Below are 11,592 nucleotides of genomic sequence, written 5' to 3' on the forward strand. Positions count from 1 at the left end.
GCACAATACAAGTGTATGGTGTTTTCCAAGTGTATATACATATGATGCAAACAAATATATCTTCTAAGGGTCTCCTCCATACGAGGGAAAGATATTCCACTTCTTCTTAGTTAACCCGCAAAAGAATTATATAAACACAATTTCCTTATAAAGTAACTCATTACTGTTTTTAAATATTCCTTGTTTCATAGAAATGCTTTCTTTTGAACATAGTTACCAAATTTTAAACTTTCATATTGAAAAAAAATTTTTTTTAATAAGATTTTGAAAAACTTTGAAAAATACTGACCTCTTCGAAATCTAAAATTTGGTTGAAAAATCAATGAAACATGTTTTAAAAAGTAAATTGAAGCAACAAAATTATCAATAAGAATTAATTATTTAATAAGTGGGAAAATTTGCACGATTTTCCATTTGTTAACCAGAAAAAGTACAATTCTTTTTCGGTGTAAATGTGCTCCTTATATACTTTGTAAATATTTTTTTTAACAACATGGCTCAACTTTTTAACAATAAACAACGTGGCTGCTACACCAACTACCAGTATTTCATAAACATTTTGTTTCAGAGTAATAAAATGGTTTTCAATGCTACACGTATTGGTGGATGAAATAAATAGAATAATTTCCTAACCACGGGTTCTATATTCGGTTGATCACCTAACTGGAACTTTACTCTTGCACCTTAGAGCCTAAGGTAAAAATAACTGCAATAGGTACAGGAGGCCTTGAGCTGACGCATGGGCCAATGAGCTTTGTTAAGTATTGTAATCATAATTACCATCACTATGAATTATTTAAAATATTTAAGATCTACCACTTGAACTCATAAGAGTTTGTTTCAGTACATTAGAATCTGATCATTAAATTAAAAGTTAATTCCGCATTTATAAAGTAAAAGGATTATTTTTTTTTAAAACCATACATAGAAATAACTGTATAAGTGTAATAATGATATATGACCCAGGGTAATGAATTATTTTGATTTTATGTTCCAGTGTTTCACCCAAAACATTCATGGGTTTTAAAATCAACATCCGATCCTTCGAAATCTATTCTTCAAGCATTCAACTTTTGATGTATGAGCCAAATGCAGTAATACTGCACCCGAAGTATTGTTAAAGAGTTTGTAACATTACGTATTTCGAATAATAAAATTAAATGGGGTTATAAGCTATGATCCATGCAAAAAGTAAAAAAATAGGATACGAAAGATAAGAAGGTAAACGTCATCAAGGCATCTTGGACTCGTTGAACCGTATTTACCCCGTAATAAAAGCCACTAAGGAAAGAAACAAGATGAGGGGATCAGAATAAATATAATAAAAAAATCGTAGGCTCCTGAAGTATGCATTGAAAGCATCGATGGAGAGTTTAGAGAAGCAAATGAGTGTGGGGGGGGAATTTTAAAATAATTGATTTTATGTTTTCTTGTAAAAATATTAGAATATTAAACTAAAAATAGTCGTTATAAATCAATTCAACGAGTGATTTAACATATATTATTTAATCTATAATTTAACCTATTTTTGCCAACGATATTATTTAACCCATTTTGAAACAAGAACAGAAATTTTCGTTGCTAATTGTTCGCAAAACAATTACCGTCAACCGGGAGTAAATTAAGACAATTTTTCGTATTTTACTCATATATTCATTTATAAAATAATAATTAACAGTCCTTCAGCATGCAAATTAAATTTTAATCAATTATCAAAGTATAAGGAAGAAAACAGTGCAATATTTTAAAGCTATGCATTTATGTTTTCGTAAAATTTAAAATGCATCGTCAGAAAAAAATAAGGAAAAAAATATTGCGCATCGGTAAAAGGTTGCACATCAATCCAAAAAATTTCTCTTAAATTGGTTCTAAAAATTGGAATTTATTTTTAAAAATTAATCACACGAGGACCAAAGTAGCCCCAGTTGACTGTAACATATAGAAAAAAGTGGAATCAATTTCGAAATCTAGAAGCGATTGTGGATAAACCAAGTGTATTAGCTAATGCTCATCTAGCATAGATGGCGGTCATTCTGAAAATTAAAGAACCTACGAAATAGATGATGACAGAAATTCTAATGAAATTGATTCATCTCAGCATCTTGAACTTTCTTGTGTATCAATAGTTTCCCTGTCATTTTGTTTTATAGATTCCTCACCAAAGTTGTTTACTGCTACATTCTTAGTTAGCTCATTTTGGTCCATTGCCATCTTATCACAGGAATCGAACAATTCATTGCTGATCAATTCTAAAGGTGAGACATCTGGGAGTTCACCATTGACTTCGTCCAGCTGATCTCCATTGTGTGTCTCTTCATCGCTGTATATGTTCTTGAGTCGAGGACTGAGATACCAGACAACAATGTCTGTACAGCTTCCAAGGAAGATGAAGATAGCGCTGACACCATGCAGCATGTACCGGAATTTTTCGATGTCGTAGATCCAGCAATTGCCAGTTTTTCCACAACTGTGCTCCCACACAAGACAGCAAGAATCAGAGAGGGCTCCAAATAAGATTGGATAAGGAATGAAGGCTGTAAGAAAAGAAATGATCAAAAGTTATGACCTTACTAATTTAATTTCCTTACGACGTTATACTGAAAGAAGTGCTGTAGTTGAAGGGAACGTCGTTCCCTCAAAATATTTGGCTTGATGCCGTAAAAAAAATTTTGAAAAAATTGCAATCCAATTTGTTTAATTCTCTTTTATTCACTTATTATATTTTTAAGAAGTGAGATAAAAATTTCGGCTCGGTTCTGGGAAAAAAAATTTTGCACTCTGACAGACTGTTCTAATCATGTTCGAAAGCGCAAAGGAGCTTTTAAATCTGATTGGTGCAAGTGTTGAACTCGTTTGTAAATAAACGCATTGAGAATATAGTCCTGTTTAAAAAATTGTGAGTTCGGAAATGCTTATAGCGCTTAAAATTTTTGACGTAGCTGTAAAGCTAAGCAATCAAAGTAAATATTTAAATTGCATTTATCAGTATTCAATGAGAACAAAATCCATATATAAAGTGGAATTTAGTTAATTTCATGTGTTTGAAAAATTTGGAATAATAAATGAAGCTATTTTTCTTTATAACTCTGTTTTACATATTCTGTAATCTCGTAAACAAGGAAACCAGTTTAAGAGCAAATAATTGTATTCAAGCAATTAAAAAAAAGAGGGACTCATGGAGTTTACTAACTTTTCATTTGAATAAAGACACTTCTTAACTAAAGAAAGTTATTACTAATGTGAACGTCTCTTACTGTTAAACTTTAACAAAACTAATCTGTATCTTTTTCATGTGTATATGCATGTACATATTTTCTATCGATCAAGACTACGTGTTAAAAAAATAAGTATTACACAGTATTTTTCAAATGAGGAAGAATTGTGTATTTACCAATATTTAATAAACATTTATGGAGTTTATCTTATACGTCGAAATGCAGGTGTGTTTATGCAGAGAAAGTACGTTTTCATTCCTGATTTCGTAATTTAAAATATCGTCTACACTTTACTCTATCGTCAACTACGAATTTTTGTTAGACCCTCGAACGGATTGAGTGTTTGTTCGAGAAAATTCGATCACAAGATCAAAAATTATTCACGGTGCTCAATTTGTTATTTTTCTCACTGTAAAATGCTAGAAAAACCTTCTCCCTAGTTTTCTTAAGCAAACAAACTGAAATTGATAATTTTTTTTAAACTAGTACAAGATTTGTTAGTTTCCTACCTAATATGGAAGATACTCCTGATAATGCCCCCAAAGCCGCACTTTTGTCTGCTGGATCAACACATCTACAACAGAATTCGCTTTATTATTTGACACAAATAAAAAAATCTGCAAATTGAAATCATTAAAAAATATTTATTGAACTAATAATACAGAAGATAGCGTTCAAAAAATTTAAAACAATTTTTTTTTGAGCATTTCTTTCACTAAACCAAATGTCTAAAACTCGATGCATCTCATTTTAGCGTTGTCTCCTCCTTTAACTCCAAGATAATATGACAGAAATATTTTGTTAATTTTCCGCCCGAACTTGGCAATGAGGACCTTTAGGATAGTCAGTAAGGAATGCTGGACAATGGTTTTTAACCATAAAAAGCAGTATTGCATAAAATACTAGGCAAATGTATACCAAGCAATAAACCCTTTACTTTAAAAAAAAACACATTAGTGATTAAATGCTACGCATTTCCCGTTTTTTGTTAACTTGAAAAGATATAAAACTGTACTGTTCGTTTCCCATAGAGAGGCTTCTTGGAATTGCTGCTGCTTTGTAGCAGTCTTGAAAGGACTACTTCTGCTTGCTTATTTGTTTTATAATCTGGCGTCCGAGCAAGTGTGAGTCGGTTTACGATAGATTAAATTATTATTATTACTGGCGATTACTGAGAAACACCTTTTTTTTTAAAAAATATTATTTTAAAAAATCCTCATCATTTACTTTGACCGATATTTCCGATATTGATGTTTTTTAAAGTTAAGAGGCATTGCCGAAATTTTTCCGAAGAATTATTCACTCTCATGGGAAGGAAGCTTGAGATTGTAGGGTGCTTTGCTCCCCCCCCCCGTGTAAAACTGGATGTTTGTGTTACTGGGGGAGTTGCCCACCTAAAGAGCAATATCTTGAAAAAGAAATCGAGTAGCTAACTCTTTAATAAATTTTCTGGCTATTTGACATTTCATTCGAATAAATGACAATTGTTAGCTGTATCAGAAATGACAGGTTTAAAAATCAGTTAAAGAAAACTAAAGACTAGTGCACAGTTAACGGCGTTCTGCGTTGGAAACTGAAATTTATCCTCAGATTTTCAAAATGAATAATAAATTAAACTGATAGGACTGCTAGCTGAAAAAACAATGAAACACTTTTATCTGTAGCTTGCTTGATAATTATAACAGAGCGAAATAAACTCACTTCGATATGTGATGGATCGGCAGATTTTATTTCCTAATCAGAACATTTTTATATTCATTCATTTTCCGATAGCAAATTTTTTTTAAACCGTCGGACATTTTTGGTATACCTGATAAATTTGTTATAGAACATTCTCAATGTTGTTAATGTAGGAAAATCGAAACATTCACGACCATTCGGGCCAGAAGACCATGATCTTTGGCCAAAAGTCAAAAAATAAATTTTCAACTTAAATATGCGTAGGCAGTTTCAATATAGCCCAAATTGTATTCATAATCATGAAGTAAATCTTAATCATTAATCCCTCTTAAGATTAAGTCCTAGAACGTGACGATCAGATCATTAGATCAAAAGTGATCCAGGGTGGCCCGGTTTTTTTTTCAGCATTGTACATTATTGAAATAATTGTCAGCATTAATATTTTATTAGATGAACAGACAATAAAGGGATTGAAGGGAAAATTTTCTTTTTTTAAAGTTAGAAAAGCGATATTACACTTCAGCACACTTTGTTAAATATTATTTTGAATTTTATGCACTCCCAAAGCCTATCACCATAATTGGACGGAATTCAGCTACCACAACAAAGAACTAGACTGGTTTTTATTTATTCCTGGTTTCATTGTTGTGGTCAGTTATACTCATATTTTATTATGATCTTCTATTAGTTTGCAATGTTTGAATCTGGTCTAAAAAAAAGTGTGCATTCTGAATTTGTCTTAAAAACATGATTAAGAAAAGTTTGACTCACCTTAAAAAGACTAAAGCACTCGCAACACCCGTTGTAGAAGACATAAACCTACCCACACAGATGACAGCAATATAGACAACAAGCCACTGGCATTCAAAATTACAGTAACCCTTTAATGCCTCTCCAACAATCACTTCTCCCTCACTATTGTGCACACATTTGCAGTCTGAAAATATCTGTAAAATGATGTTACTTTTTATGCTCCATAAGAGTTCATAGTCAAAGCGTACTTAAGGTAAAAAACAAATAAAATAAAAAAAATTTATATATATATATATATATATAAATATAGTATATCAGTCATGTGTGGAACTATGTATTCGGATATTTCTCTATCTCTTGGCAACACTGAAGTTTCACTTTGATAGGTTGTATAGTATAAGAGATTGTCGTAAGCAGTGTTGAATACTTAGTTATTCGTTAAATATTTATTTAGAATTTCTTATTTTTATAGAAATAAACACTTAGTTACCAAGTAATTTTGAAAATTTATTTTTATTATTATTTAAAATGGCTGTACCAATTTTATCATAAACGGTGCTATAGTGTCGCATATTGCCATAACGATTATTATTGGTGACGAAGCTTGTCTTTTTCGAGCGTAATTAGAGAGTCCGCACTTTAGATCGTTTATTCCTAAAATAAAATCTTGATCACAAAAAATATTTAACAAACGTTTTTTTTTTTTTAGTTTCAGTTTGCTCTGTGTAATACTAGCCTGTTTGTCGGTATGATTGCGAGAGTGTTTCTGCAATATATTTACCTCTTTATCATCTTCAGTTTTATTGTAACTGTTGCATCCAGCATAGCAGGGTGAAAAATAAGTGGTCTTTTTGTCTGGACCACAAATGGGTGTATAAGATTTAGTAGTGCATAAGCAGTCACGGTTGCAGTCATTTTCTAAATTCATTCTGAAACAGTAAAGAAATCAATTAGTATTAAGCATAGTAAATCAAGCTCGTAAAAACCAACTTGCGAAATCAAATGTTTATTTAGAGATATAAAATTAGTGAAATTACGAGAAAAATAGTAGCTTGAACTAGTGGTCGTATTTTAATTGTCCTAATGAACGATACTCAGTGTTCCATTTAAAAAAAAAACGACTTGAAAATCCTAATAAGTAAATACATGAGTTCAAACTTTGCTTTCGCTATAATTAAGTACACAAAATAAAAAACTAAACACAAAATGTGGCGAAAGGTTCTCGAGAAAAGGAATTTTTAAATATATGACTTTTTGAAAATAAATAATTCCGAAACTATTCAATCGATTTCGTACAGATCATGCATTTTGTCATTTTAATTTGTTTACCTTAAAATAATGTCATAAATTGTACTTGCTACAATTTAAAAAAAATCGAATGTTTTTTTTAACAAAATAAAAATTAAAATATTATTTATTTATTTATTTGGAGTGAATCTTTGGAAAACGAATTTTATAAATGCGAGAGAATGTTTTTGATTTGCTTTAAAAATTCTAGAGATATAGCAAAATACACAAACGTGAAATTAATATTAAAGGGTCCAACGCCTTTCTTCACCAAACGATTGGGACCCAATTTTTCAGATGGCGAGCACTCCCATATTTTGAGGATCGAAAATCCTGATTCGCTGAAATAAAAGAATTCAGAGAAAGTACATTTTTGTGTCTGAGTTCGTAACTTCAAATATCGTCTACGCTAATTAATTAGAATACTTAAGGCTTAGCTTTCGAACTATTAAGATTAAATCTCAGTACGTGAAAATTTGGTCCTTAGATCCAAAGTTATTTAGGGTGTTCTTATTTTGAGTCCATTGAAAAAGATTATTCATCTGAAGCTTTTATTAACAATTATTTACTGCTTGTTAAAATAAACAGACACTTGTAAAAAAGTGCCGATTATAATTTCTTCTGCGAAAGTAGACCTACCAGGCCGGGATAGACTTATCGGTAGGGCGTGGGTCCGCCTATGTCCGAGACTTCAAGGGTTCGAACACCCGACGGCCGAAGACGTCTCGTCACCATACACCGTGTGGTGTATGGTGACTGATGCACGTTAAATCTGTCGAATTGCAAAGTTCACCATGTTTTCATAAAAAATCAATACCTCTGGGGATATTGAATTGGAGAACGATCGTTCTCTGATTCAGGTCGAAATTACGATCTGTGGATGAAGAAATGGATGTATGAATGGGTCAGTCCTGTAAACGGGTGTGATGCATGGGTGTGGCAAAAGTCGAATTCTTGGCCATGGATAGGCCAATGGAAAACAAGAATAATCTTACCCCTCTGCTTAAACAGGCATACGTTAACAACAAGTAGATCTACCTCCATCGTTGTTAGCTCTGGAAGTATCTTAAACGATTTACTGCTTTTGCCATGCAGCATATCAAGACACAGCAGTATTTTGGCTAACGAACAGTTAAACTATTAAATACTTTTTCTATTCATAAAACTTTAGATTGCAACAAATAATTGCAAGTTTTTACCAAGAAATGAGTGAATTTAAGCGCTATCCAAACGCTGAGGTTCATTTCATGCCGGCTCTAAATTGCCGACTACATTAAACTTATCATTTTTACTCACAGCGTACTCGTGAATGAGCTTTCTTGATCTGTCTGTACGGGTTGGCAGTTTATTTGCATTGATATCAGAAGAGCCAAGAGACCAAAGGATTCGGCAAAAAGCAATCCTCCTGTAAGAATTCGTGGACGAGGTTTAAATCTTCTCACCAAGCCACCACCAATGAGAATACCAAACATCATTCCTACGATGCTTATGGGTCCTGTAATAGTTAAAATGACATGCCGTTAAAAGTGAAAAGTTTACAAATGACTTAAAAGTTTCAAAGTTCTAAAGTGTTCCTTAAAGTATGTATTTTTAGTGTTGCCTCATAAGATTTGCATGCAAAGCAGCAACTGACAAGGACGAATCAAACATTGCCAATCCCTTAGTTATGTCTCTGAAAGTTAATTTGGTATTATGGTGAAGAAGAAGAAAAAAAAGAGGGAGGGGGTGACATTTCGCTCACAACAATCTGGTATTGCCATCCATGTTTATTTAAACTCCCTCCCAAGAGTTATTCATTTAGACATTCAATAGAATCATTCATCAGTGCAAAGAATACAAATAACAAAGTATAAAGTGTTACTCTTATAAAATCAAAAATTCAAAACATCACATTAAAGGCAAAAAAAAATTTTTTGGATAGCTTTTTGACATCCTCTACGGCGATCAGAATTTCCTTTTAAAAATTTTAAAGTGGAAATGACTAGAAATTCTTAAGATATTTTTTCTTATTTTCATTAAGATTAAACTCCATTTGAAGTGATTGGAATACTCAATGACATAAATTTAAACTTCAAGTGCATGACTTCCTTAATAGACAGAACTATTACATTTGAAAGAGGGAAATGAAATTCTGACAGCGAGGGAAAGGTAATGGAGAAACAATATTTCCGGAGGATTTGAATAAATGGATTGTCAGTGTGAATAGATTGATTTTAAAGGAATGTCTGGCAGTTATTTCAATTTATACCTATGCAGTGGATTCAGTCATTGTAATTCTTTACGCAATTTTTAAAAGACGAGAAATTACATATCTGAACCAATATTTTTTAAGACAAATAGAGTAAAGGCTTAAAAAGTGATTTTTTTTCTTTCTTTTAACCCCTTCAGGACCGGCCGGGAGGAGAGAAAAAGCTCTTCTGAAAGTTCCGAGTTTATACGCGCTATGCGTAACTAATACGGGATTTTATACGAGAAGACTTAATTGAGATCTCGGCCGTGTGACCTTGGGCCGCTAGAAATTAGAACGGCTCGTTTTATATGTGATATCGCGGGCCGTAAAGAAAGAATCGCGCGATCACGTATCATTGCTCTTATGGGGTTGATGCACCTCGAAAATTTTATGTCACTTTAAAAATATGAACTTAAAATAACGTAAATTGTATATTATGTTTTTGGAAATACATTTGAATAAATTGTGAAGTTCAAGTTGTATTGTATACTCTAAAATTGAAATAATTTTCTCCTTCTATATCTTAAAATCGTAAACGACGCTACTGCTTCTCGTATTCTACTTCATATTTTGTTTTCATGAGCAAAAACTATATGACCTAAACTTGAAACTGTGAATAGAGTGGGAAAATGGACAAAGGGTACATTGGACGAAAAAAATTTAAAAGTTCGGTTAATTGTGCGAGATTTATTAAAAGTTAAACTTGCAGTGAAAAATAACATGCAGTCTTTTGCCCACAGGAATGTAGCTAATCTGTTAAAATTTGATTTGCTGGCAGCGCTAAATTTTTATGAGCCTCAAACGTTTTAGTTTAAAAATTCTAATTTTTTAAATGTTAGGGCAATTTTTAGTGCTATTTTAATGATGTGATTTTTCATCTCTGTCATCTATTTTTATGTCACATAATTCTCCAGTAATCGAATTATAAAAATACGTCTTCTTTAAAATTCAATTTCTCGGGAACTATTCTGCCGATTTCGCTCAAATTCTGTATTAGCCATGTAAAATTACGCTCTTTAAAAAGGTATAAAAATGGTATACCTGACCCAGAATTTTTTCGACCATTATTAAAAATAATGAATAATAATAATCAATACTTACTAAAAGTTATTTTTTGCATGCAGTTATCTTTCAATAAACGAATTTCATAATTCTGTACAAAATTTTTTCGATGCGCAAATAAATTTTCGAGACATGGTGAAATACGCAAAAAGTATAATTGACATTAAAGTGTCCAGAATTTGGACTGCTCTCCGGAAAAAACTACTGAAACAATATATCCCAGATTGCGGCTATCCCTTAAATTTTGGGAATCAGAAATCCGAATCAATAAAAAAATGTATGTTTATTCAGAGAAAGCACGTTTTTTGTATCTGATTTTGTAACTTAAATTATTGTACTAGCTTCGTAACTTTGAATATTGTCATATTGTACTAATTAATTAGCATATTTGAAATAACTCTCGCGAATCATTAAGATTGAGTCCTCGAACGTGAAGATTCGGTAATGAGATAAAAAGTTATTAAGGATGGTCCAACTATTATTTGCGTTCTGTACGTGACATTTTAGTTAAGTTGAGAAAAACTAGCTCCAAAATTGATGAATGCTTAACCCTATGAACACGTGTCATTAATGAAGGAATCATAAAGCTTCCAGATTATCATTTCTGTTTGCAGACGACCTTTACAGACTATTCTGATTTTCCAACATTTAAAATGATTTTTAGTGAAACCAAAGTAATTAAATTCAGAAATAATTTGAATGTTGAATAAAAATAAATATCTAAATTAAGGAAAATACAATTTTATAAGACAGCAAATCATTCATTATAGTGATTATTGTTCCTAATATTATTGATTTAGATTTTGCGCTCTGATTAAATACACGAAGAAAGTGTTAAGAATGGTGACATTGGGTAAAATCCTTATCTCTCCAGAATTCAGTTCACACTCCTAAAAGTAATATTGGCGGAAGTATATTTGCAAGAAGTTTTCTAAGGAAGCTTATTTTTGTTCACATTTAGGCTAACCATTAATAAATTGCTATTATGTGTTTCTTCGCTTCAATTCTGTTATAAGTAATCTGGTCTAATTAAATCCTTTATTTTAAATATTTTGGTCCAATTTAAATTTTAATTTACTTTATGAGATTAGTACTGTCCAAAAATGCCAAAACCCTCAATTATATTCCTTGATGACTCACTATCTTCTATCCAATAATTTGGAGGGATACCTGTTGATGTTGTACGTGGACTAGGATAGAATTTGGTTTTGCTTTGACTATGGAATAAAAAAATTTCGACTTTATATTTAAAAAATCTTTGATTCATCATGTTATTATTAAAAGTGTAGGGTCCAGCCGAACACAACATAGCTTACAGCTTTTGCTGTTTGCTTATATATATATATATATATATATATAGTAAAA

The 11,592-nt window shown here is 31.6% G+C and overlaps 1 protein-coding gene across 2 annotated transcripts in view; it reads right to left on the reverse strand.

Annotated features, from left to right (window-relative positions):
* Positions 1-1,684: 1,684 nt before the first annotated feature.
* Positions 1,685-11,592, reverse strand: part of LOC107441395 (solute carrier organic anion transporter family member 74D) — a 30,873-nt gene continuing 20,965 nt past the window's right edge. For both annotated transcript variants that reach the window (XM_043054100.2, XM_071184383.1), the window contains 5 exons: positions 8,232-8,430; positions 6,430-6,577; positions 5,667-5,842; positions 3,725-3,789; positions 1,685-2,534 (listed from right to left, as the gene is read on the reverse strand). In XM_043054100.2, the coding sequence (XP_042910034.1) occupies positions 2,095-2,534; positions 3,725-3,789; positions 5,667-5,842; positions 6,430-6,577; positions 8,232-8,430 (1,028 nt within the window). In that variant the 3' untranslated portion in view covers positions 1,685-2,094. The remainder of the gene's footprint in view (positions 2,535-3,724; positions 3,790-5,666; positions 5,843-6,429; positions 6,578-8,231; positions 8,431-11,592) is intronic.

This window comes from Parasteatoda tepidariorum, chromosome 8, assembly GCF_043381705.1.
Source record: "Parasteatoda tepidariorum isolate YZ-2023 chromosome 8, CAS_Ptep_4.0, whole genome shotgun sequence".
NCBI classification, from domain to species: Eukaryota; Metazoa; Arthropoda; class Arachnida; order Araneae; family Theridiidae; genus Parasteatoda; species Parasteatoda tepidariorum.